This window comes from Sorex araneus, chromosome 1, assembly GCF_027595985.1.
Source record: "Sorex araneus isolate mSorAra2 chromosome 1, mSorAra2.pri, whole genome shotgun sequence".
In the NCBI taxonomy this organism is placed as follows: Eukaryota; Metazoa; Chordata; class Mammalia; order Eulipotyphla; family Soricidae; genus Sorex; species Sorex araneus.
In genome coordinates, this window is record NC_073302.1 from 191,065,589 (window position 1) to 191,093,512 (window position 27,924).

Here is a 27,924-nt window from a genome sequence, read left to right on the forward strand (position 1 = left end):
TGTGACTGCGTACGTTTGAGTGAGTATAACTGTATCATCATGAGTGTGTTGTAGCCATTGTATAGTGTATTATCTGTGCGAATTTGAGTGTCTGTGTAAAAGCGTGAGTGTATGTTTGTGTGATATGTCCATGCCAGTGTGCTGCACATGAGCATGTATCAGGGACTGAACCCATAGGCCTCATGAGCGGAGCATGTGCCATCATTGAGTTACATCCTGACCCCAGAATCAGAAATTTTTTACCCTTGTTAATTCTGTAACTTCAGAAGAATCATCAAATTATGTTAACACTCAGCTGATTTGTCTAAAAACATGGTCATTATGAAGAAATTTTTATAACAGATATTACTGTCATTCAACCAAGAGCCCCCTCTCTTATTCTTTTTTTTTAAAAAAAAAAACCCACCCTTGGCCAGCCTGGCAATCCCATCCTGGGGTGGCTTGGACGTCTGTGTCTTGAGGCAGTATGTAGGAACTTGTCAGAGGAAAGGGGATGCATGAGACAAGCACTGTCCCCTTTCTGGACCTCCAGCAGATGTGTAGGGACTTGTCAGTCCCTTCTCAGAAAAGAAAGACCAACACAGGATGATCTCACTTACCTGTGCTATACCGACTACTGGATGAGGAAATGTGTTATAGTAAAGTGGGATGCTTAGGTCATCCTTGACCCAGTATTTAGAAAGGAGAAAGACAGAGAAGGAAAGAAATCATGGAGGAGGGGGGCCGGAGAGAAGAAAATAAAAAGTAATGGGTTAACAGACAAAGCAGGGTGCATGAGATAAGTATTGTCCCCTTTTTTTTGTTTTTCTTTCTTTTTCTTTTTGGGTCACACCTGGCGATGCTCAGGAGTTACTCCTGGCTCTGCACTCAGGAATTACTCCTGGCGGTGCTCAGGGGACCATATGGGATGCTGGGAATCGAACGCGGGTCTGCTGCGTGCAAGGTAAACACCCTACCTGCTGTGCTATCGCTCTAGCCCAGTATTGTCCCCTTTCTATCCTAAGATGCTGTCGTCTTTTTTTTTTCATTTTCTTTTAATTAAAAAACTGATTCAGAAAATCATTGATAATTGAATTTTAGGCGTACAGTATTTCAACACCAATCCCAGCACCAGTGTCAACTTCCCTCCACCAGTGTTCCATATTCCCATCCTCCGCCCCACCCCTATCTGTCGACAGGCACATCACAAAGTTTCAGTGGCTGCAGCTAAGCTCTCATGTTCTCAGTCCTGCTGAGTCTGTTTTGGATGCATGGCTACACCCTCATCCATATCACCAGTATAACTGAGGCCCTGGTGTCTGCTAACCCATTACTTATTCTCTTCTCCTCGGCCCCCCTCCCCCATGATTTCTTTCCTTCTCTGTCTTTCTCCTCTCTAAATACTGGTCAAGGATGACCTAAGCATCCCACTTTACTACAACACTTTTCCTCATCCAGTACTCAGTATAGCACAGGTAAGTGAGATCATCTGTGTTTGTCTTTCTTTTCTGGTTTGCTTTACTGCCTTAGAAGACAGTGATATAAGATACTTATATAAGATATAAGATAAAGGACATTTTGGATAAAGGACAGAGGATGCAAAAAAAACCTGCAAATTTCTAGCCCCCTTAAATCATTGGGTGACAGATCTCGGAACCAACTTTCTCAGTTCCTGTTCTACCAACAACAACAACAAAATAAATAAGACCTTATTGCTTAGTCAATCTATGGTGACCCACTGAACAATGCCAATGTTATACATTTGTCATATTGCTGAACTCAAAGGGCACATGAGCAAAAAACGTGCTTACTTCCATATGGAATCCCTATCAGTAGGGTATTTGGTCAAATTCTTCAGTAGCTCCACCAGCGCAAGATGGATTCCTTCTTTGGTCGAAACATTAGTGCAGCATAAGAGCTCATGAAGTGCTTCTCTAATATCTCTGGAAGAATCCTTAAAAATGAAACATCAATTATCATCATCATCACAATAATGACAATGATCACTTCTGGCTAGCTACCTGTGGAGGAGCAGCCAGGTCACAACACAGGAGTAGAGTAGAGTCTGTAGTCGAGACAGTAGCAGACAAAAGGCTCATGGATATGGCTGAGTCAAGGGAAAGCACTACTTTACAGGCAAGACACAGAAGAGCTGGATTCCTAGCACAGCCCCAGGGCACAGCCACACACATGATCTCCATGCACCGAGTCTGCGACTGAAATTGTGGCCCTCTGTGAACACCAGTACGGACGGAGTGCACAAGCCCTACTATCACAATAGCAACATGAAGGGGAAAATCTACCTTAATTAAAAAACAAAATGAAACAAAAATAAAAACCATAGTGGCGCCAAAGCGATAGTACAGGGGTTAAGATTCTTGCTCTGATGAGGCCGACCCTGGTTCAATCCTCAAATCCTCAGTACCTCAGATGATCCTGAGTACTGCCAGATATGGCCCAAATCCACAACTCTCTAAGTGCTGGAGAGATGACTCCACAGCCTGGAGTTCAAACTCTGAATGCTGGCGGCCGGGCAACAACATCAAGAACCACCAAAGGTACCCTAAGCACAGAACCAGGAGTGACCTGTGAACCCCATTAAGCGTAACTCCCCTCTCCACAACAGAAAACAAAATATATGCTTAAAAAACACCAGAGAAGTAGTAATACTTGGAAGTGATATTTAAGAAGCTATATGTTCATCCTCTTATTTATACAGCAAAATCTACTGAATACTAAACACATACTTATCAAGCACTTATTACTGGGGCTACAGAAGCAATTAAAATCAAATCCCTGTTGCCAGGGTTTTTGAGTGAAAAGGCAAAAAACTTACATATGCTCTAAAATTGAGAGGATCATTGAGGAAACTCTGAAAAGAGTTCAGGAGAACAATCAAATTTAGGAGGCTTATTTCTTTATCTAGGCACCATAATTTAAAAGTGTCAACATTAATGCTTCAGAAATACAATGCTGCTCCATCAGGTCGGGAGTTCGCCATAGGATCAGCAGCAGAAGCCAGCCTGAACCCCAAGTGACTGAGAGCCCTATGGGGCTGTGACGTGCTGGGATCTAAGCCAGCCCGACCCTTCCCAGCCTCAGACTTTCGAAGTGCTTTTCTATGGAGGTGGGGATGGGGTGAGCCACACCCGAGTGTTCAGGAGCTGGTCCTGGTTCTGTGCTTAGGAGTGACTCCTGGCAGTGCTCAATGACCATACATGGTGTTGGTGATTAGAACCAGGGCCACAGCTGGCCCAAACCCTTTGAAAGGCAGGCGCCTCCCTCCTGCATGCTGTCTCTGAGCCAGGAGTGCTGATTATGGCTGGTTGCTGTTTTACTTATTGCAGTGCTGAGGACTGATTACTGACAAGATCTAGTAATTCATTAAAATGGTGAAACAATGGTAACAAATTTTATCATTCCTCTTCACCCAACAGCTGGAATCTTTCCTCATACTAACACTTAGCTATCCTGAAGTTTAGTCTGATAGACAAAGCCTGATGCTTTAATTTGCTAATTTTCAGAATGAAGAGTTGAGAGTGTTTCTTTCTGTTCAATACTGGAGTGGTTTCTCATTCACTGGGCTTCAGGCTCCTGTAGTGTGGCTTGTTCTCCTGGGCTGGAGGGCTAAGCAGCCAACATAAGGAAACCAGTCTGTACCTGTCTGAGCTGCAATTTATCATGCCTGTGACGGCACCATGAAGCAGGAACCAGGGCACATCCTATAAGGAGGGTACTTCTGCTGCAGAGCTTTATTTCCTGAGCATCATTACAGAATCAGAAATTCAGTAAGAGGCTCTCAACTTCTCTCCTGGCTCTTTTTCCAGGTGTTCTCCCCCCTCCCCCTGTTTGGAGTGTCACCCAGAGATGATCAGGGGTTCCTCCTGGTGGTGCTTGGGGGACCATATGGGGTACCGGGCATCCAACCCAGGTTGGCTGCACACAAGATGAACGCCCTAATCGATGCACTATCACTCCAGCCCCCTCCGGTTTTTGAGATCAAATATTTGTGTTCTATGTGGCAAGGTGCTATCTAGTTATTTTTCCAGAACCAGCCAATGCTTGCAAGAATTTTGATTCCTTTCATCAAAGGATGAGATTCCATTTGTGCTTACCAAAGTCACAGAGGGAGATATAACCACTGTCTCTCCCAGTCATAATATAAAATACTTCCACATCCTCCAGAGGAAAAGGTGGTACTGACAGGTGGCAGAGTGTTATGTAACAACCCATATCAGCAACAGTACTGTAAACCACAGTGCAAACACTTCCAAAAAGGATTTCCTCATAGAGGCAGACTGGTAGGTGGGGGGAGCGACACTGGTGAAGGGAGTCATGTCAAAACATCACGTGACTGAAGCCCAGTCATGAATGACTTTGTAATTTCACAGTGACTATATTTAAAGAAAAAAGAAAAAAGAAAATACTTCGACACTTTCCATGTTTTCCTTTGTTAACCACCCTCACATCCAGCCTCTGCCAGTCACAGATGTGTTTTTCTGCCCACCCTGTGTATTCCCAAGTGATCATGAATTAACTCACTGAGCACCCAGTCAGAGCTCGGCGCCCGGCCACTGTGCTCTCCTTTACAACAGATACGCCCCACTTGATCGCCCTCAGGCAAATGAAGTTCTCTGTGCTGTTCCGTTTGAGCCTATCACAAAGAAAGTCACAACAGACCTGCATACAGATTTCTGTGTGAAAGCAAGTTCTCAATTCTCTCTTTTCATAATTTTTTATTTAGGGGTGGGATTTGGGAGCCACACCTGGTGGTGCTCAGGGCTTACTTCTGTTTCTGTGTTCTGGAATCACTCCTGGCAGTGCTCAGGGGACCCTATATGGTACCAGGCATTAAACCAGGGTTGGCTGCATGCCAGGGAAGTGCTTTAGCCCTTAGTAGATCTTCAGCCCCTCAACTTCTTAAACTCATCTCACCAAGCCAGCCCCAATCAGGAGACTCACTTGATTTCCCACCACCTCCCAAGGACACCCATACTCAGCATCTCAGTCTCCTGACCCCTCTCAGGCTTCATGCCCACTTCCCACACAGGAACATTTGTTCTTGCAGCCCTGCTGTGTCTTTCCCTGAGGCTACATGCCACCCTCCAAGATAATGACAGACCTGACCTACTCTCTCCCTGTACACTCTGAGAAACTCAGGCAAGAACTCGTTTTTGAGGACAATCCACACTCTAACACCCTTGCAACCCACCACAGACTCGACTCGCCAAGGAGTGATGTTTCTGGAGCAGCTCACTGATACTGAGTGCTAGTGCCACGCTGACACTTACACAGGTCAAGCAGCACGCTAGGCACGTGCAGGGGCTTTCCTCCTCTTCCCAAAAGGAACACAAATGTGAGGAATGAGCCCCATTTACTGAAGAGAATATCAAGGCCAGAGACAGGAAAGAAATAGTTGGTACAGGTCACCAAGATGTGCTGGGACGACAGCTGCTCCACACCACAACGCCCAAGTCTGGCTGCAGCTCAGAGCCCTGCACACTCCCGTCCCTTGGCTGCCCTGCTCCCGGGAGCATGCTCCCATGTGCACTCTCTCCTCTCCATTCCAGCATTGCTTTCCTTTGGGCTCACTCGGTCAGAACACGCTCTGCCCCAGCGCTGGCGGCTGTTAGGAGGGAGCACAGGCACGGGGGAGCACTCACCTCCAGCACGGCCAGCACCGTGTCCAGCTGGTCCTCCCGAAGCGTGATGTTGTTGGAGATCTTCCGCATGGTGTGTATGGACTGCAGGCGCACTTCCTCGATCTCATCGTTGAACATGTCCACCAGGAAATCCAGGCACTTCTCAGCGAAGGAGGGTGAAGACTGCGCGAGCATGCAGAGCGCCTCCACGGCGGCAATGCGCACCTCTAGGGCAGCAGAAAATAGGCCTCTTCCCTCACCTGGGGCCGACGCACCCCCCCTCTGCCCACCTCTGCCCAGGGCAGCCACGGCCTGCAGGCTGCCCTGAAAACAAGGAGCTGGGAGTGGGAGAAGTGCCACCCAGACAGGACCAAGTGACAGAGCCGGCTCTATCAGCAGTAATTAGAAATAAGCTATCTCATCTACTGAAATAGTCCAACCATCTTTCACACGGTAGTGTTAAAAATACCAACAGGACCCAACAAAAACAAGCTAATCTCATTAATTTCATTGACAGATGACACTCAGCAGAGCAAAGACCACGGGATCACTCAGGGCCAGGAGCTCCTGATGGTCAGGACTTGGCCTCAGTAGAGGTGTGGGAAGTGCAGAGACTAATTTCTCCACAACCTGGAAAGTAACCCCAATAACTTCCCCGCACTTCAACTGTCTCCACTGCTAAAAAACAAGGTTCATTCCCTTCCAGAACTGTGAGACTAAGTAGGCAGAAGCACACTGCTTGGGGTCTGTTAGCCATCGCATAGCAACTGGTCTCCAAAGAACCTGGAAAATAAAGCAGGTCTTCCACCTGAGCTTTGTATGCCAAGCCAAGCTAATGCAGGAAGCCTTTCACAAATTCACTCACAGCATTCCTGAACAGAGCACAGATAAGACAAGGTTTGAGTAACAACCTGTGACTGAGTGAAAGTGTGCGGCCAGTGCTGGCTGTCAGGTGCAGAAAAATGCAGAACTGCTGCTAGGGACAGTGCTCAGGAGGCTTCCATACATGCTTGTTTCATTCGGGGGTTCCCACCTTATTCTGAAACAAAATGTAGTTTCAGAAAGAAAAAGTCTCTAGTATTTAAGTTAAAACTCGCATGTATTAGGCTGGAGTGCCAATACAGGGGCTATGGTTCCCAAGCCTGCCAGGAGTGATCTCTGAGCACATAGCTATGAATAAGTCCTGAGCACTGCTGGAGTTGCACAAAAGCAAACACACACAAACACACACACACACACACACACACACACTCCACTATATCTATCAAAGGTGAAAATGTGAGAACATGTGAGAACTGGTCCTTTGTAGCAAGATCTCACATAGCAGGAAGAAGGGGAGAGGATAAAGAGGAAGGTGGGGACAACACAGGGACAAGGTGAAGGGAAGCAGACACTGGTGGCAGGTGTAGTGTTGGAATGTTCTTTGCATGAAACCTGACATTATCAATATTGCAAATTGTGGTGCCTAAATTATTTTTTAAATAAAAAGAGCAGAGACACTACATACATTAAAGAGAGAAAATTCAGATTTTTCTCGATATTTATGAATCATTTTTCATCAATAGGACTTTCTCTATGAAATGTAACTTTTGTTTTGTTTGTTCGCTCTGGGGTGACACAAGCTGTGCTCAGGGCTCACTCCTGACAGGGCTCAGGGGACCATAAGCAGAGCAGGTGATTGTTCCAAGGCAAGTACTTAAACCCTGTACTATCACACTTGCCCTCATAAAATATAACTTAAGAGGTGCACCTGCTAAGAATGCCAAGTCAAGATGGGCACACATGTGGAGACAGCTGGCGCTCCCGCAGCATAAACCAGGCCGCCACACTGACTCATGGGGAGGCTTGCAGGGGAGCTTCTGAGCAGCAGGAAGCAGCCACGGATGCTCCAACCACATGCAAAGAAGTCTTGTCAGTTGTTCTCCCCATACAGCACAGCTACCAGTGGGTTAATCAATTAGTTAAATCATTTCTGCAATACTTTATGGAAAGGTGAAAACTTATGACAGTTTCTTAAGGGTTCAGAGTCAAGAAAAAGGATGGGTGATGTTAGGAAAGGGAAAACAACAATCTTCTGGTGCCTGAGTAAGTGTGATCTGACCCTAACTAACCTTAACTCAGGACCCTACTCCTAACTTTGTGCTTAGCACTGACACTACAAAGATGAGCAAAAGAAGACAGTCCCTAAGCTTACAGGCAAGAAAAACTGAGCTACAAAGTGCTAAGTGCACAGCGGAAAAGCTGAGGTATGTAAAACACTCCAGAAGCCGTAGAGACCAAACAAGCCCAGAGACTGCTTTCCAGAGAAGAATCAACACTCACCCTTACCCCACCCTGCCACCCTCACCCCCACAAAAAAAGCTATGCTTGAAGTCGGCTGAGCCAAGAGAACGAGGGAAAGCCTTTCCAAAAAGAGTGACCACATGTACAAGTCCGGCAGGAAGACAGAACATGGGAACAGGTAGGGAACTACACATATGTATGATATTATGATAAAGTCCATAGCCAGTGAGGTAAGGTTCCCAGCAATATGTCTCCAAAACCCTAGTTTACCCATGATTCTACAAACATGAAGTTTGCCAGACCCAATGCCAGTGATGATTTAACTGATTTTTCAAAATTAAGTTCCCTAGATACAAACAGTGTATAACTGAAGCACATCAACATTAAAAATGATAAAATTTGACTGAAGAAATTAACAAACCAAAAGTTTTTAAAATAAGGCTAAGAGGTGGGGTAAAAGGCATCCTCAGGCCCGGCAGTTCCTAGAGGTCACTGCTGGATGCTGCAAGGACCATGTGGTGCTGGGCCACATAAGCATCAATTCCAGCTCCATCAGGCTTCTCTCAGGAACCACAACTATTCGTTTCTTTGACCAAGAATACTGAGTCCAAGAGCTGGGAGATGATGCACACAGTTGAGGACAAGCCTCACAAATGTGGGCACCTGAATTCAATCCCCGACACCACATGTACCCCAGTGGACTGCAGGTGTGGCTCTGGGGTCCCTGAGAGTGAGTGGATACCACAACAGTAAACATGAATAAATAAGCTCCTGCATGAAATGTTGCTTGGGTATAGCGTAAGACCAAAATATTACATGAACTGACCGCTTTCCTGAGGAAAACTCAAGAAATTTATGAGTATGATAATATTCCATATTCAACAAGGAGAAATGCACATTTGATATCTTATCAAAAATTACCATACCAAATAAGCACAGAAGCAAGACACATAATCCATAATAAGGCTAGCACAGCAAGTAGGGCGTTGCATGCGGCCAACCCAGGTTCGATTCCTCCGTCCCTCCCGGAGAGCCCGGCAAGCTACCGAGAGTATCTCACCCACACAGCAAAGCCTGGCAAGCTACCCGTGGCATATTCGATATGCCCAAAACAGTAACAAGTCTCACAATGGAGATGTTACTGTTGCCCTCTTAAACAAATCAATAAGCAATGGGATGACAGTGATGAAAGTGATGAAGGCTAAACATCAACCCAGAGGACAGAGTGATAGTACACTGAGTACAGTAGTTTGCCTTGCACAGAGATGACTGGGGTTGGACCCTCAACACCACGTATGGTCCCCCAAGCACCACCAGGAGTGATCGCCGAGCGCAGAGCCAGGAGTAAGCCCTGAGTACTGCTAAGTGTGGCCCAAACACCACTCCCACCTCATAAAAAAAAAAAAAAAAATCAACCCATGAAAACCAACCCAGAAATCACACTGACACAGCAGACAATGACATTAATACAATTATGAAATAAAAGTACTTCATAGGGGCTGGAGTGATAGCACAGCGGGTAGGGCGTTTGCCTTGCACGCGGCCGACCCGGGTTCGAATCCCAGCATCCCATATGGTCCCCTGAGCACCGCCAGGGGTGATTCCTGAGTGCATGAGCCAGGAGTGACCCCTGTGCATCGCCAGGTGTGACCCAAAAAGCAAAAAAAAAAAAAAAAAAAAAAAAAAAAGTACTTCATAGCTAAATTATGGAAAGATGTGAAAAATGCTAAGACCACAATCTGATTAAAACTTCCAAACATGAAAAGTACAATGTCTGAAATGAAAACACACAAAATGGGATTAACAGCAGATTAGAGTGGGCCAAAGGAAAGATTAGATAATTTAAGACAAAGCATAAGATTAATCCTAATACACAGCGGGTAGGGCATTTGCCTTGCACGCGGCCGACCCGGGTTCAAATCCCAGCATCCCATATGGTCCCCTGAGCACGGCCAGTGGTAATTCCTGAGTGAAGAGCCAGGAGTAACCCCTGTGCATTGCCAGGTGTGACCCAAAAAGAAAAAAAAAAAAAAAAGATTAATCCTAATAGATGCAAAGAGGAAAAAAAAATACAAGGAACGTCTTGTGAGCTGTTTTAGTATTAGACAATGCCTAGAGTCTAATACTATAATACTACACTGGAGTAATTCAAAGAACATGAGATCAAAAACGTATTAGAGAATAATATATATTTGAAGACTCCAATGGTCAAAGATTTTCCAATGATGCCACCCAAAGAACCAAAGGTTGACTGGGCACGGGCTCTGCAGCAGGGGGTCCAGGCTCCATCCTGGAACCTCAGGGTCCTCCAACACCAACCCAGGATTTTTCCCTGAATGTTGACAAGCAAATATGGCCCCCAAACAAAACAAAGAAAAGGGAACACACACACAATTAGCTCATTTATAACAGGCAACAAGGGGGCTGGAAAGAACAGTACAGCAGGTCATTGTGTGCCTTGCACAGAGCCACGCAGAGTTTGATCCTAGGCACCATTAAACCCCACCAGAAGTGAACCGTGAGCACTGCTAAGTGTGGCCCCCAAAACAACAAACAGAAAACCAGGAGACAAAGCAAAAACCTTCAAAGCAGCTAGAGAAAAGAGAAGGCATCATTTATAGAACAACACATTTTGCATGATAAGGGCTGGAGCAACAGCATAGCAGGTAGGGTGTTTGCCTTGCACCCAGCATCCCATATGGTCCCTGAGCAGTGCCAGGAGTAATTCCTGAGTGCATGAGCCAGGAGTAACCCCTGTGCTTCACTGGGTGTGACCCAAAAAGGGAAAAAAAATTTTTTTTGCGTGATAGAAGCCTTCTCAACAGAACCATGCAAGCAGAAAAACAAGAACATCATCCTTCAGAGATTGGGTAAAGAGGGCCAGAGAGACAGTATAGGAGGCAAACGCCATGTACTCAGTTACAGCAGCTACAACCCTTGTTTGAATCCTAATACTACATAAGATCCCTGCCATGAATCACCCCTGAGCACAGAGCCAGGAATAGCCCCTGAGCTCTACCAGATGAGCCTTTAAGACCACGCATGCCCCCAAAAGAAAAGAAAACTAGGAAAAACATTTATCAAGGGGCTGGAGAAATAGTACAGCACTAACGCAACTGCCTGGCACATAGCTGACTCCTGTTCTATCTCTGGCACTATATGGCCCCCAAAACTCCACCAGGTGTGACCGTAGCACAGAGCCAGAAGTAGGTCAGAGGAGAAGCAGGGGTACATACAGGCCAGGTCTGTGCCCTCACCTTCTACTATTGCTGGCCATTCAGAGACCCCTCCTTTCGCTGGAGTATGGCAGTGCTGGGCATCATGGCTACGACGGACAGTGCCACTTACTGCACCCAGGGCTCATACATATAACATGTGCTCTGCCACGGAATTATGGTCCTATTTCAGAAAACATTTTTTCAAAATGAAAATGGGGGGCTAGAAAGATAGCACTGAGGGAAGAGTGCGTGCCTTGCATGCAGCTGACCCAGGTTCGATTCCCAGCAGCCGGAAAGTCCTCCAAGCACCACCAGGAGTAATTCTTGAGTTTACAACAGAAGTAACCCCTTGAGCATCACTTGGTGTGGCCCCAAAACAAAAAAATCTTAAAAGCAGGAAATGGGGTCTTAGACATGTGAGGCTGCAGGCATGATCCCCAGCAAAGCAAAATCAGAGTCAGTCTTCTGGTTTTTAGTTCTACAAAGACACCTTGGTAACCTTGGGTGTATTCCTGTGTCTCTTACTAGGGTGACTATTAACAAATAACCAGGATCAGAGATATCAATTCTTACTACCAACAATTAGGTGCTTACAAATAAAGGGTTGTGCACCATGAGAAATGTTTTAGGTAAATGCATGACTTAATTCTCACAACTTAGAAACTCTATTGGCTTTGTTTTATAAAATGCTGGAATATGAATCCAGACTGACTGAACCCTACTTTCTTGCATGTAACCAATAAATCATAGCTCAGCCTTTTCTGTACTGAATGGAAAGAGCAGGCAGCAGAGAATGACCATAAGCCCAAATGAGGTACCGGATGATGCCTAGCACCCATGTGGTCACTCTTCCACTCACTACACCCTCTCCCAGTAGTGGCACGGCTCTCACCAGGCAGTCACACTCACCGTACATCTCATCTTCCAGTCCATGGACAAAAGCTCCACAGGCTCCAGATTCAATCAAGTTGACAGCTCCCGTGTCAATTTCTTCCTTGGGCGCATCATCTCCCCATTTCCGGCCGCTGGAAAACTCCCCTGAACTATAAAGCTCCTTGGCGCGCTCATGGGCTGTCCGCTTCCTCTGCAGGAAACAGTCACAGTGATACAAAGACTTCTCGAGGGAACAGGGAGGTGGGCCCAGGAGTCCAGAAAGGGAGATGGTAAGGCTGTTCTGAGAGTCACACTTAACAAACTCCTTGAATCCAAGCAAGGTGACATACACTCTCTTCAAGACGGGGCTCCTATGTCCGTTAGGCAGAGAGGCCAAGCAGAGCAAGCTTGTGTTGAGTAGATGAGGGTTATTTTTGCAGAGGCCACATGGGAAAGGAGACAGGAGAGCACCAGCTCTGGCAGGTAATTCTCAGGCTAAGGAAAGACCCCTGTCAGACCCAGTTAGAAGTCAGTCTCCAATGGGTAACACTCCACCAGAACAGCAGGGTTATGGAGAAAACTCTTTCTTGCAAGATCATTTTCTGCACAGACTGCCTACGGGGTCATGGCTAGTCAGCTAAGGTCAGTATTTAGTGCACTTGCCAATATGTTCTCATGACAATAAACTGATGTCCTGCTTGACATTTCTCTAGTAAGATGCCACAATAAACAGCTGATCATCTAACATGTGTAGATGAAACACAGCCATCTGAGCTGATAAGAAGTGGGTCAGGTCTTAAAAACCCTTCAATGACCTACACCTCACTCATCAAACCATGTTCTTTAACACACCTCCAACCAGATGTCAAATACTTAAATCAACCTAAGAAAAACGATACGGTTTCATGAATCAGAAGGGTCAATTTCTCAAAAACCACTAACACTTCAGCTTAAGAAAATAACCGGGAAGACCTACTATGCCTGAAGATGATGCTTTTAGTGTGACAATTTGGGAAAATCAGAGGCAACTAAATGTGTAAAAAGGTACTGAAAATAACACACCTACACCAGAGACAGATCGTTCAAAGGTTGGAGCGCATGCTTTACATGTGAGAATCCCATATCTGATCCCAGAAGACTACAAAACCATAGTCAAACAATGAAACAATAATTACAATATTCATTAAGGATGAAGAGATAATACTGCTGTATATCTAAGATAAGGTGCTGGCCCATCACACAGTCAAACCTAGTTTTATCCCCAGCACCACATATGGTACCCTGAGCAACACCAGGAGTGATCCAGTAGTGGCAGGAACACACAATCAGGAATAAGCCCTGAGCACAGTCAGGTAGAACCAAAAAATTTTTTAAAAAATAAACAACAGGGGCTGGAGAGATAGCACAGCGGGTAGGGCGTTTGCCTTGCACGCGGCCAACCCGGGTTCAAATCCCAGCATCCCATATGGTCCCCTGAGCATGGCCAGGGGTAATTCCTGAGTGCAGAGCCAGGAGTAACCCCTGTGCATCGCCAGGTGTGACCCAAAAAAGCAAAAAAAAATAAGTAAATAAACAACAACAACAACAGGGCCGGAGCGATAGCACAGCGGGTAGGGCGTTTGCCTTGCACACTGCCGACCTGGGTTCGATCCCCGGCATCCCATATGGTCCCCCAAGCACTGCCAGGAGCAATTTCTGAGTGCAGAGCCAGGAGTAACCCCTGAGCATCGCTGGGTGTGACCCAAAAAGCAAAAAAAAAAAAAAAACAACAACAACAACAAAAAAAACCCCACAAGTCTGCTACCTGAATCTACCTCAAGAACAAAAATCATTAATTTGAACATAGCCTGGATTTAGAAACAACTCAATAGCCAATGACAGATGAATGGATAAACCTGTGGCAAATATATACGATGAAAAAATAAAATTCTATGGTGCAGCTATAAGAAAAGATGACCCTTATAGTGTGCAGTAATATGGATGAAACTTGAGGGCATCATGTTAAGTAAAACAAGTCGAAGGGAGGGCAAACAGCAGATAGTTTCACTTATCTGAGGTGACAGAGAAACAAAACAAAGGCATAAGCAGTACTGGATGATGACAAACATTCAGTCTTGAACTAAGGTTAGCAGGCAGGGCAAGGAGAGGGACTGGACGAGAACTGGCATAATGATCGTGGTAGAGGGTCTTGTGTGATTTGCTGGTGGTGAAAATGTGGTAATTGTATGTCAAAACCAAACAGACTGGAGCTGGAGCGATAGCACAGCCGGTAGGGCGTTTGCCTTGCACTAGGCAGACCCAGGTTCGATTCCCAGTATCCCATGTAGTCCCCCGAGCACCGCCACGAGTAATTCCAGAGTGCAGAGCAAGGAGTAACCCCTGAGTATCACTGGTTGTGACCCAAAAGAAAAAACCCACCCCAAAACCAAAACCAAATAGATTAAAACTACATCTATACCGCAATCGAGAAAAAAGCTGGAGGGATAGATATGAAAACGACGAAACTGTTAGAGAAGTGGTGATAAGGGCTGATTACATTCCTTTTTATTTTTCCCCCCTTTCTTTTGGTTGTTGGGCCACATCAAGGGGTGCTCAGGGATCACTACTTGCGGGTCGGGGACCATCCGTAGTACTGAGTAAACTGTATGATCATGCCTAACCACTGTATGATCACGCCGACCCCACCCTTTATTATCTATCAGAAGTCCTGTAACTCAGGGCTGGAGCACAGTATCAAATGAATGTTTTATTTTGTATTTATTTTTTTGGTTTGGAAGTCACACCTGGCAATGCTCAGGGGTTACTCCTGGAAGTGCTCAGAGAACCATATGGGATGCCAGGGATCAAACCTGGGTCATCTAATAAGATGCCCTGTGCTTTTCTAAGAGTGATTCCTGAGCACAGAGCCAAGAGTAACCCCTGAGCATGACCAAACAAAAAAACAAAATAAAGCCTTAGTAAAATAAAATTGTATGGTTCCTGGTGCTGACAATCTAAAACCATCTATCCTCCTACACCAAGTCAACAAATACCCAGTCTGCAGAATTAAATCAACAAAACCTGGAAAACAGCTACATTAATATCCTTATAAAAACCCAGTTGAAGTAACAGAAAAATCAAATTTACTCTCAGGTCTGACATCAGCTTCTTGTCCAACGTCTGTTCCAGGAAGTGAGAACTAACTTGCTCCATGGAGCCCTGAAAAAAAAGAATCCACAACAAATCACTTTACAACTAAAAGGCTAAAGTCAACTGAGATCATAAAGATATTCCTCTTGCTAGGAAAGACAAATGCCTTGGATTCTGAATCAGGAAAATAATAAACAGCACCAGTCACAACAGACTCTACAAAGCTCACTTTTTCCTTGGTTTACTCCATGTGCTTTACACATATGTCAGTTCAGGTAAGCCTCAGTGCAATCTCAGGGATAATTAGACTGAGTAAAACCCCACATATAATAAGGAACATTATAAAATCCATTCCACATGCAGGGAAATGAAGTCACATGAGGATGAAGTGCCTGCCATTCAGCATCACAAAGCCATCCATCATGGTGATGGGACGCTAACCCAGGCAACAAAACCTTTTCCCTTTTTTTTGCTTTGTGGGTCACACCTAGCAATCCTCAGGAGTTACTCCTGGCTCTGCAATCACTAGTTACTCCTGGCGGTGCTTGGGGGACCACATGGGATGCTGGGGATCGAATCAGGGTAGGTCATGTGCAAGGCAAACATCCTCCCCACTGTACTATTGCTCTGGCCCCAGAACCCTTTCCCTTAACCCAAAAGATCTCAAAAAAACACCCCACCACTCAGTACCCACTGGCAGCTGGCCTCCTTGGGGCTGGAGAGGGTACAGTGGTCTATCAGCAGGCACTAGCGCTGGCCTTACACTCAGATAGCCCCCAGAGTCGTATCAGCAGGGAGCCCTGAGCATAGCTGCATGTGGCCCAAACTCCCCTCGAAGGAAGGAAGGAAGGAAGGAAGGAAGGAAGGAAGGAAGGAAGGAAGGAAGGAAGGAAGGAAGGAAGGAAGGAAGGAAGGAAGGAAGGAAGGGAGGGAGGGAGGGAGGGAGGGAGGGAGGGAGGGAGGGAGGGAGGGAGGGAGGGAGGGAGGGAGGGAGGGAAAGAGGAGCTGGAGTGATAGCACAGCGGGTAGGGCATTTGCCTTACATATGGCCAACCTGGGTTCGATTCCCGGAATCCCATATGGTCCCTGAGCACCGCCAGGAGTACTTCCTGAATGTATGACCCATGAGTTAACCCTGTGCATTGCTAGGAGAAGGAAGGAAGGAAGGAAGGAAGGAAGGAAGGAAGGAAGGAAGGAAGGAAGGAAGGAAGGAAGGAAGGAAGGAAGGAAGGAAGGAAGGAAGGAAGGGAGGGGGGGAGGGACGGAGGGAGGGAGGGAGGGAGGGAGGGAGGGAGGGAGGGAGGAAGAAAAGAGAGAAAGAGAAAGAAAGAAAGAAAGAAAGAAAGAAAGAAAGAAAGAAAGAAAGAAAGAAAGAAAGAAAGAAAGAAAGAAAGAAAGAAAGAAAGAAAGAAAGAAAGAAAGAAAGAAAAGAAAGAACACACTCTACCTTTTTTTTTTTTTTTTTTAATTAGAGAGTCACAGTGAGGGTACAGTTACAGATTCAAACATTTCGTGCTTGTTTTTCCCTTATGCACTGTTAGGGAGCCCATCCCTCCACCAGTGTCCATTCTCCACCACCAATGAACCCAGTATCCCTCCCACCCCCAATCCCATCCCCCACACCCCACCCCGCCTCTGTGGCAGGGCATTCCAATTTGTTATTTCTCTCTCCTTTTGGGTGTTGTGGTCTGCAATAGGGGTATTGAGTGGCCATCATGTTTGGACACTAGTCCACTTACAGCGCGCATTTCCCTTATCACATGGGATCTCCACTCACAATTTACTTGGTGTTCCCTTCTCCATTTGGTATGACTTTCCCCCACCGTGTGAGGCCAAGTTCTAAGCTATGGAGTCAACCTCCTGGTATTGTATACTACTATTCTTGGATATTAGTCTCCTACCCTGTTATTTTATATTCCACAGATGAGTGCAATCTTTCTATGTCTGTCCCTCTCTGACTCATTTCACTTAGCATGATACTTTCCATGTTGATCAACTTATATGCAAAGTTCATGACTTCATCTTTTCTAACAGCTGCATAGTATTCCATTCTTTATTCCATTCATAGTATTCCAGAGTTTCCTTAACCAGTCATCTGTTCTTGGGCACTCGGGTTTTTTCCAGGTTCTGGCTATTGTAAACAGTGCCGCGATGAACATATAAGTGCAGATGTCATTTCGACTATACTATGTTGTTTCTCCAGGATATATTCACAGTATTGCTGGATCAAATGGAAGCTCAATTTCTAATTTTTTGAGAAGCATCCATATTGTTTTCCAAAGGGCTGGACCAGTTGGCATTCCCACCATCAGTACAGGAGGGTCCCTTTCTCCCCACATCCTCTCCAACAGTGGCTGCTTTTGTTCTTTTGGATGTGTGCCATTCTCTGTGGTGTGAGGTGGTATCTCATGGTTGTTTTGATCTGCATCTCCCTGATGATTAGTGATGCTGAGCAATTTTTCATGTACCTTTTAGCCATTCGTATCTCTTCCTTGGAGAAGTTTCTGTTCATGTCTTCAGCCCATTTTCTGATGGGGTTGGATGTTTTCTTCTTGTAGAGTTCAACCAGTGTTTTATATACCCTTGCTATCAACCCTTTATCGGATGGGTACTGGGTGAATATCCTTTCCCATTCTGTAGATTGCCTTTGTATTTTGTTCACTGTGTCTTCTGCGGTGCAGAAACTTCTTAGTTTAATGTAGTCCCATTTGTTTATCTCTGTTTCTACTTGATTGCTTAGTTCCGTGTCATCTTTGAAGATACCTTTAGCTTCAATACCATGAAGGGTTTTGCCAACTTTGTCTTCGATGTATCTTATGGATTGTGGTCTGATGTTGAGGTCTTTAATCCATTTTGATCTGATTTTTGTGCATGGTGTCAAGTCGAGGTCTAAGCCCATTCTTTTGCATGTGGTTGTCCAGTTATGCCGGCACCATTTGTTGAAGAGGCTTTCTTTGCTCCACTTCACATTTCTTGCCCTCTTATCAAATATTAAGTGAGCATACATTTGGGGTTGTGTGTAGGGATATTCCACTCTGTTCCATTGGTCTGCGGCTCTACCTTTGTTCCAATACCATGCTGTTTTAATTGTTACTGCTTTGTAGTAAAGTTTAAGGTTGGGGAGTGTGATGCCTCCCATCATCTTTTTCCCAAGAATTATTTTAGCTATCCGTGGGCTTTTATTGTTCCATATGAAGTTCAGGATTGCTTGATCCATTTCTTTGAAGAATGTGATGGGTATCCTTATAGGGATTGCATTAAATCTGTATAGTGCTTTGGGGAGTATTGCCATTTTGACAATGTTGATTCTCCCTATCCATGAGCAAGGGATATGTTTCCATTTCCTCACATCCTCTTTTATTTCATGGAGTAGCGTTTTATAGTTTTCTTTGTAGAGGTCCTTTACTTCTTTAGTTAAGCTGATTCCGAGGTATTTGACTTTCTGTGGCACGATTGTGAACGGGATTGCTTTTTTCATGTCCCTTTCTGTCTCATCATTTGAATATAGGAAGGCCATGGATTTTTGGGTATTGATTTTATAGCCTGCAACTTCACTGTACAGGCCAATTGTTTCTAAGAGTTTCTTAGTATAGGTTTTAGGCTTCTCTAGATATAGTATCATATCGTCTGTGAATAGTGAGAGTTTGACTTCTTCCTTTCCTATCTGAATGCCCTTAATATCTTTTTCTTGCCTAATGGCTATTGCTAGTACTTCCAGTACTATATTGAAGAGAAGTGGTGAGAGTGGGCATCCTTGTCTTGTCCCCGATCTTAGGGGGAAGGCCCTTAGTTCTTCCTCATTGATGATAATGCTTGCCATAGGTTCATGGTAGATGGCTTTGACTATCTTGAGGAAAGTTCCGCTAAAACCCATGTTGGTGAGAGTTTTAATCATAAATGGATGTTGGATCTTGTCAAATGCTTTCTCTGCATCTATTGATATGATCATATGGTTTTTATCTTTACTTTTATTGATATGATGGATTATGTTGATTGATTTTCGAATGTTAAACCATCCTTGCATCCCCGGGATGAATCCCACTTGATCATGGTGTATGATCTTTTTGATGAGCACTCTACCTTCTTTAAACAGACAAGATGCAGCCACCACCCTACGACTGGACCTGAGGTGACTGCCTAGATGTAGTAATGGGGTTCAAGCCAAGTGTTTCAGAAAACATTCCTCCAATCCTCTTTTCCTGCTCTTTGCAGTCATGTGTCCATTGATCCAATAAAGCAGGTATTTACTTGGGGATTATTTGCCACAATTATCAGAAGGAAGAACAAATACCAAACGTGAGAGACATCAATTTCATACCCATATTACCATCACAGGCTAGTAAGAAAAAAAAGGGGAAAGTAAGGAGTGTCTGTAGCACTGTAGCACTGTCGTTCCATTTTTTATCGATTTGCTCAAGCAGGCACCAGTAACATCTCCATTGTGAGACATGTTATTACTGTTTTTGGCATATCAAATATGCCATGGGTAGCTTGTCAGGCTCTGGCGTGTGGGCGGGATACTTCGGTAGCTTGCCGGGCTCTCCGAGAGGGACGTAGGAATTGAACCCAGGTCAGCCGCGTGCAAGGCAAACACCCTACCCGCCATGCTATAGCTTCAGCCTGCACTAAAAGTACAAATGGTACAATCCACGTTTAGAAAGAATGCTTGGGAATTTGAAGAAGCAGCAAGAGACAATGAGAGGTAAGGAGAGCCATGTTCAGGGAACTGGACACCACAGCACAGATAGACAGGCTCCCCATAGGCCATACAGGGCCTGATCTGTCATAAGGAGTTTGTCTCATATATGATAACTAAATTGTCTCTATTAAATATGAGTTCAACAATTAACAAAATAGTTAAATTAAGCAGTTAAAACTGACTGCTCCGAGGGCTGGATTGTTAGCACAACAGGTAGGGTGTTTGCCTTGCATGCAGCAGACCCAGGTTTGAATCCCAGCATCCCTGAGCACTGCCAGGGGTGATTACTGAGTGCAGAGCCAGGAGTGACCCCTGTGCATCGCCGGGTGTGACCCAAAAAGAAAAAATAAATAAATTGACTGTTCCATAATAACCTTATGAACTAGTGAACTAGGTATATTATCCTCATGTCTTAAGTGAGAAGTTGAGTCTCACTACTAATATGGGAGAAAAGTAGGTGTATACACCATAACGATCACCTTCTCAGGTGCCATTCACCTGGATGGGGTCACATGAGAGCAGAAAGCCCTGCTAGGAGGCTGAAAGAGCAAGTCCTAGAAATGAAAAGACAACACTCATGGCCTTTCAGACGCACTGAATAAATACAGAACTGATTACACAGTCACCTTCACTCCAATCACTGAGTCACATATTCTTTGGAGGTATCTTTCCTTTTTCCTTATTATTTAATTAAGTGGATTTAAAAAAACAAAAACAAAAAAACATTCATTTATTTGAGTCACCAGGAGATATACAGTTACAAAGCTGTTCATGGTTGAATTTTAGTCATACAATGTTCCAGCACCCCTCCCGTCACCAGTGCACGTTTCCCCCCACCCACAGCCTGCCTTTAGAGCAGATACCCCTTTTCCCCTTTTTATTTTAGGCTCTGAGGTTTACAGTACTCTAACTGAATGGTGTCATGTATACCCCTTTACCTCCTTTCAGCACCCAGTTCTTGTTCAGAGTGATCATTTCCAACTTTTTGGGTCACACCCGGCGATGCACAGGGGTTACTCCTGGCTCTGCACTCACGAATTACTCCTGGAGGTGCTCAGGGGACCATATGGGATAATGGAAATTGAGCCCGGGTCGGCCACATGCAAGGCAAATGCCCTACCCGGTGTACTATCGCTCCAGACCCATTACTATGTATATTTTTTATATCCCACAAATTAGTGCCATCATTCTGTGTCTGTCCTTCATCCTCTGACTCATTTCACTCAACATGATACTCTCCATTGTCCATTCATTTGTGTGTGAATTTCACTAATTCATTTTTACCTAACAGCTGTGTAGTAGTCCATTGTGAAGATGTATCATAGTTTCTTTATCCAGTCGTCTGTTCTTGGGCACTTGAGTTGTTTCCAGATTCTGACTATTATGAACAGTGCTACAGTGAACATAGGAATGCAGATGACTTTTATGCATTATGTTTTAGGGCCTCTTGGGTATACTCCCAGAAGTGGTATTGTTGGGTCAAATGGAAGCTCAATTTCTAGTTTTTGGAGGAATGTCCATATCGCTTACCAAAAAGTCTGGACCAGTTGGCATTTCCACCAACGATGAATGATAGTCTCTTCCTCCCTGCATCCGTGCCAGCATTGATAGTTTTTTGAATGTGGGGGCATCTTTTCTTGCTCAAGTTTTACCTCTTCTACATCTTTAGGAGAGTAAATGTACTGTTATAACATGACCAGTTTCAAAACCACTCTCTTATTTTGACATGCTGCAGATATAAAATGTTGGTATTTTTTTCCCCTGCTTGGTGGCTAATTTAAAAAAAAAAAAAAACTTTAATTACTGAATCACCATGAGGTACAGTTACAGACTTATAAACTTCCATGCTTGCATTTCAGTAATACAATGGTCGAGTACTCATCCCTCCACCGGTGCCCATTTTCCACCACCAATGGTCCCAGCATCCCTCCCACCACCCCCACCCCGCCCCCCCTCCCCCTACCCTGTCTCAGTGGCAGTGCATTCCCTTTTACTGTCTCTCTCCTTTTGGGTATTGTGGTTTGCAATAGAGGTATTAAGTGGCCATCATGTTCGGTCTATAGTCTGCTTTCAGGGTTTGCTTCCCATCCCAGGCAGATCCTCCTAGCACCATTTACTTGGTGATCCCTTCTCTAACTGAAATGCCTTTTTCCCCAGTATGTGAGGCCAGCTTCTAAGCTGTGGAGTAATCCTCCCAGTACTTATCTTTAATAATCTTGGGTGTTCAGCAATACCACTCCTGGGAATATATCCCGGAGAGGCAAAAAGGTATAGTAGAGATGACATCTGCATTTCCATGTTCATTGCCACTCTGTTTACAATAGCCATAATATGGAAAAAACCAGGGTGCCCGAAAACAGATGATTGGCTAAAGAAACTCTGGTTTATTTACACAATGGAATACTATGTAGCTGTCAGAAAACATGAAGTCATGAAATTTGCATATAAGTGGATCAACATGGAAATTATCATGCTGAGTGAAATGAGTCAGAAATAAAGAGACAGACATAGAAAGATCGCACTCATATGTGGAATATAAAGTAGCTGAGAGGTACAAGCTTACAATGTTGCGATTCCTGGCAGACATTTCTCTGGACTTAGTTACTAAAATACTAAAATACAGAAATCCAAAACTATGCTGCTGCTAGTGCGGCCTCCTGACCTCATATCTCTTCACTCTCAGCAATGGAAAACAAATTACCAAATGCTTTCTTTTCAGCAGATCGACTTTAGGGGGGAGAAACTCCAAATCAATAATAGTGAATTTTTTTGTTGAAATATTGAATGTCATCAAAGTAAAGTGAAAGTAAAGTGAAATTTACTAGTTACACATGCGGGGTGGGGGGCTGGGGAGGTAGGGAGAAGGGGGGAGGTATATCGTGATTCTTGGTGGTAGAATATGTGCACTGGTGAAGGGATGGGTGTTTGAGCATTGTATAACTAAGACTTAAACCTGAAAGCTTTGTAACTTTCCACATGGTGAATCAATAAAAGAATTAAAAAAATATAAAATAAAATAAAATAAAAAGGGACCCTCTGCGTCTAAAGACTTTCATTCCAGAGATCTAACACATTCGGGCATCCAGCGCAGCATCCGATAGCAATGCACTGGGACTTCGAACTGCGCTACAACTCTGTGCTGCCAGGGGGTGGAATTTTTTTCCTCCCCACCCTGTCTTCCTGCACGGAAAACGGCGGGTTGGTGGCACCCACGTGGCAGGCGCCATCTTCTGAGACTCCAAACCCAGAGGTATTCGGTTTTTACTTCTGGGGCTCCCAGGAACTCATGGGAAGGGGGCGTAACCGGCACGCCCTCGGCCCAGATAAATCCGGAGCCGCTGAGCGTGAAGCAGACCCTCTGCACCTAAACACTTTGATTTCAGAGACTTCTTACAGCAATGCACTGGGACTGTGAGCTGGGCTATGCAATTTCTGGCAGAATTTTCCCTGGACTTTATACAGAAATCCAAAACCGTGCAGATGCTGCCGCGTCCGCGTGACTTAACATTTATAATTGTCAGCAATGTGAAACAGTTCCTTTTGAACAGGTCTGACTTGGGGGGGAAACTCCAAATAATAACAGTAAGTTTTTTGTTGAAATATTGAAGGTTATTAATGTAGCAGCCACCTCTCTGGACTGTGAACTAAGCAAAAGCCCCACGCTGCTGACGCGGCATGGCGTACACCATACTATGAGGTGCAGGAAGGGGGATGAGGGGGGAAAAAAAAAAGGGAAAAGGAAAAAGGAAAAAAAAAAAAAGAGAGTTATGTACTTGTAGCAGTGGGGCTACATATCTCTTCATTTCCAGCAATGGAAAACTAATTATCAAATGCTTCCTTGGTAGTAGGTCTGTCTCTCTTGGGTGGAAACTCCAACAACTATAGTGAGTTTTGTGTTGAATTATGGAATGTAATCAAGGTAAAGAGAAAATGAAGTGAAATTCATTAGTTATACAGTAGGGGGTAGGGGGTGGGGGCGGGGGGTATACTGGGGTTTTTGGTGGTGGAATATGGGCACTGGTGAAGGGATGGGTGTTTGAATATTGTATAACTGAGACATAAACCTGAGAACTTTGTAACTTTCCACATGGTGATTTAATAAAAAGTTTAAAAAATATATAAAAAATAAAAAGATTAAGAAATTTTTTAAAATAAATAAATAAAATAAAATATGGAGAGTTGGAAAGATAAAAAAAATAATAATAATAATCTTGGGTGTTAAGTCTCCCAGAATGGTGGTATATTTTTCACATAAACTTGAGCCAATAGCAAATCTTACATTTAAAACTCCAAAACATTAACTTTGTAAGAAATTTGTAACAAACTTTGTAAGAAATAAACATTGTTTTAGATCTCCCTTTTTTTTTTTAAGATTTATCAACAGCATTCAAATTGGCTTTTTGTTGTTGCTGTTGCTGGGGGGCCAAACCTGTTTCTGTTCACTCTGGGATCACTCCTGGTGATGCTCAAGAGACCCAGGGACTCGACCCTGCTCAGCTGAATGCCAGGCAAAAGCCTATCTTCTCTACTATCTCTCTGGCCCCTCAAGTTAGTTTTTTAAGGAAAATGAATTTTTTTCCTACAAAAAACTTAAATTTTAATAAATTCACAGTAAATTGCTCCAATCCACAGTCTAATATTCTGCCCCACTGTCTTCAGCAGAGTTCTCTGAGACACATCATCTCAGAGGTTTACTATTAAACTCAGGCCTCAAACAGTACTTATCATGTGTGATACATTTTCAGTACTATGTAAGAGTGGCTTGAAACTTGACACTGAAAAACCTACAAATTCCATGGACCTTACAACATAGCAATCCTCTGAAAAATTAAAAGTGGGGCAGGGTCATGTGCCAACCCGGTTTCCAGACCCAATAGCACTTAGACTCTAAGCACCTCCATGTGTGGCCCTAGAAGCCCATGAGAACCCCAAGGTTCAAGCAGCAGGACATCTTGGCACCCTCAGAACCGCTATCAACCACTGGCCAGGGTGACTATGGATAGCTTTTGAGAAGCAGCACAGCCCCTGTGATGACGCACTGGGCTGGACACTCGCTCCTTAAAGGGCTGGAGTGTTTGTGTTGCACTTGAGAAGCCCAGTCTGACCCCTGCACAGTCCCCAACACTTATCTGTGACAGACTGACAGAAGAACCAGAATACTAACTGACCCAGCAGCCTGCCAGCTCCTGAAGACACAGGCTGCGCTTAGAATTGCAAAACTAAACTTTTTTTTTACAGAAAAAGCTATTTAAGTCATTTGTTTTTCACAGCATTAAGAAATGAGGAAGGAGAAAGAATACAGCAGGTCCCACCTTGCTCACGTCCAGCCCACACAACCAAGCAAAATTTACCATGTTTGAAGTTGTTTCATTAGTCTAATAAAGCAAGGACAAGCTGGCAAGGTCCATAGTATATTTCTGTTCTTACATATGTCAATTTAATGAATATTCCATCTCTAAATTATTTCCTATTACTTAATGAAAAAGACTAGTAACCACCTCTCACATTTTAGAGCTGCTCTGACTTTGAGGAGGGCACTCAGCAGTAACCCTTCCTGCATGGCCAATGGTCATGCTTCTGCTCAATTCAGAGACAGGAAATATCATTAGCACTGACTTACAAATGATGTGACCACGCAGCCTACCATGACACAACCAAAGCAAAACCACAGGCAATAAATAAAAACACAAATTCAAAATAAAATCAGTAAAAACTGGCTCAGAATAAATGCTAACTTCATTTTACGGATCAGCAACTTAATCTCTAAGCAGGAACAACTGGTATCTTCTAAATTCCTCATTATTCTGTGGAACTGCTTCACATAGATCTTTGTAGTCATAGGACAGGTCCTAAGACATGGGCTATACCCAGTTCTGGGACCATCATAGTCCTGGTCAAAGGTCTCAGCCACCATCTCACCAAGACTAAGAGAACTGGAGGCCAGGGGGTGCTGGTGATGGGGAGAACTGTATATCCCAAAAGAAACTCAGACTTTTTAACTGTGACTGTTTTGTTTGGGGGCCATGCACTGAGGTGCTCAGGGATTACTCCTGGCTCTGTCTCAATGGTCACTTGTAGAGGTGCTCAGAGAACAACATGTGGTGACAAGGACTGAATCTGTCAGCCACATGCAAATCAAGTGCCTTAACCCTTATACTTTCCCTCTGGTCCCTTCACAGTAATATTCATGTAATTTTTATTTTTATTTTAATTATTTATTTTGCTTTTTGGGTCATACCTGGCGATACACAGGGGTCACTCCTGGCTGTGCACTCAGGAATTACCCCTGGCAGTGCTCAGGAGACCATATGGGATGCTGGGAATCGAACCCGGGTCGGCTGCGTGCAAGGCAAACGCCCTACCCGCTGTGCTATTGCTCCAGCCCAATTCATGTAATTTTTAGACTCATACATATACTGTATAATATAGCTATCCCTCCACCAGTGCCTGTCCTCCGCTGATAACCCCATCATCACTCCCACCCCATCCCCCCACACCCCGCCTCTTTGGCAGGGCATTCCCCTCTGTTCCCTCTCTCCCTTTGAGCATTGTGGTTAGTAATGGAGGTCTTGGGTGGCCAATGTATTCGGTCTATAGTCTGCTCCGAGCACACCTCTCCCATCCCACACAGGTCCTCCCACCACATTTTTGCTTGGTATTCCCTTCTCTATCTGAGCTGCCCTTTCCCCCAGCATGTGAAGCTGGTCTCCAAGCCATGGAGCAAATCTGGTACTTATTTCTGTTATTCTTGGGTGTTAGTCCTCCATCCTGTTGTTTTATATTCCACAAATGAGTGCAATTCTTCTATGTCTGTCTCTCTCTTTCTGACTCATTTCACTTAGCATGAGTGACTCATTTTACTTTCCATGATGATCCACTTGATGCTCAGGGGTGATGCCTGGTTCTGCACTCAGGGATCACTCCTGGCGGTGCTCGGGGAACCATATGAGATCTCGGGGATCAAAACCAGTTGATCATATGCAAGGCAAGCACCCTACACACTGTACTATTGCTACAGCCTGAACTTTACAATCTCTAACATTTTCATAGACAACATTTGAGCATCCTAACAACTGTGTGCATGAAAGCTATTAAGAAAGATATAAGCCGGGGCTGGAGCAATAGCACAGCGGGTAGGGCATTTGCCTTGCACGCGGCCAACCCGGGTTCGATTCCCAGCATCCCATATGGTCCCCTGAGCAGCGCCAGGGGTAATTCCTGAGTGCAGAGCCAGGAATAACCCCTGTGCATCGCCGGGTGTGACCCAAAAAGCAAAAAAAAAAAAAAAAAAAAAAGAAGAAAAAAGATATAAGCCACAAAACAGATGAAGATACTGAGAATAAAACGAAGTAATATATCCACTGTAGCACTGTAGTCCCGCTGTTCATAGATTTGCTCAAGAGGGCACCAGTAATGTCTCCATTGTGAAACTTGTCACTGGTTTTGGCATATCAAATACGCCACAGGTAGCTTGACAGGCTCTGCTGTGCGGGCGAGATGCTCTCAGTATCTTGCCGGGCTCTCCAAGAGGGACGAAGGAATCGAACCCGGGTAGGTGCGTGCAAGGCAAATGCCCTACCCGCTGTGCTATCAAGCCAGTCCAATATGTCCAAGAAAATACAATTATAAGGTAATGCTGAGTATTAAGCAACACTCATGCAGGCTCTAAATGTAGGCCAGAGCGCTTGATCCCCAACCACACAGTCCCTTGAGTACCAGCATGAGTGAGCCAGAAACAGCCCTGAACCCCACCATGTGGTCCCCCCCAAAAAAAACAAAAGCAATAACAACAATTAAACTTTTAAATTTACAAATGTGATGAGGCATAACAGACAAGTATCAGGTTACAAGTCAGGAGTTTAGGGTCTGAATCCCGATCTACAACATCCTCACACCCTCAGCAACTAAAAAACTTACTTAACTTCTCAAAGCCTCAGTTTTCCCACTGGAAAATCTAAGTAATGGCATGCACTGCTAGATAACTGTGAAAAGTAAGTAAGAAAACAGAAATGGATTCCTAGAAAAGTATTTCGGCCTTTAGAGGTGTTTAGTTAATAGTAGCACCTATTTACTAATACTAAATACTAAATACCATTTAGTA

At 44.5% G+C, this 27,924-nt stretch overlaps 1 protein-coding gene across 2 annotated transcripts in view; it reads right to left on the bottom strand.

Annotated features, from left to right (window-relative positions):
• INTS4 (integrator complex subunit 4) overlaps positions 1 to 27,924 on the bottom strand; it is a 97,073-nt gene that overhangs the window by 26,338 nt on the left and 42,811 nt on the right. Inside the window, exons 9-12 of one of the 2 annotated variants that reach the window (XM_055118674.1) lie at positions 15,122 to 15,193; positions 12,032 to 12,206; positions 5,643 to 5,848; positions 1,791 to 1,933 (exon numbers count right to left, since the gene is read on the bottom strand). In XM_055118674.1, the coding sequence (XP_054974649.1) occupies positions 1,791 to 1,933; positions 5,643 to 5,848; positions 12,032 to 12,206; positions 15,122 to 15,193 (596 nt within the window). The remainder of the gene's footprint in view (positions 1 to 1,790; positions 1,934 to 5,642; positions 5,849 to 12,031; positions 12,207 to 15,121; positions 15,194 to 27,924) is intronic. The other variant, XM_055118715.1, reaches the window with a different exon arrangement.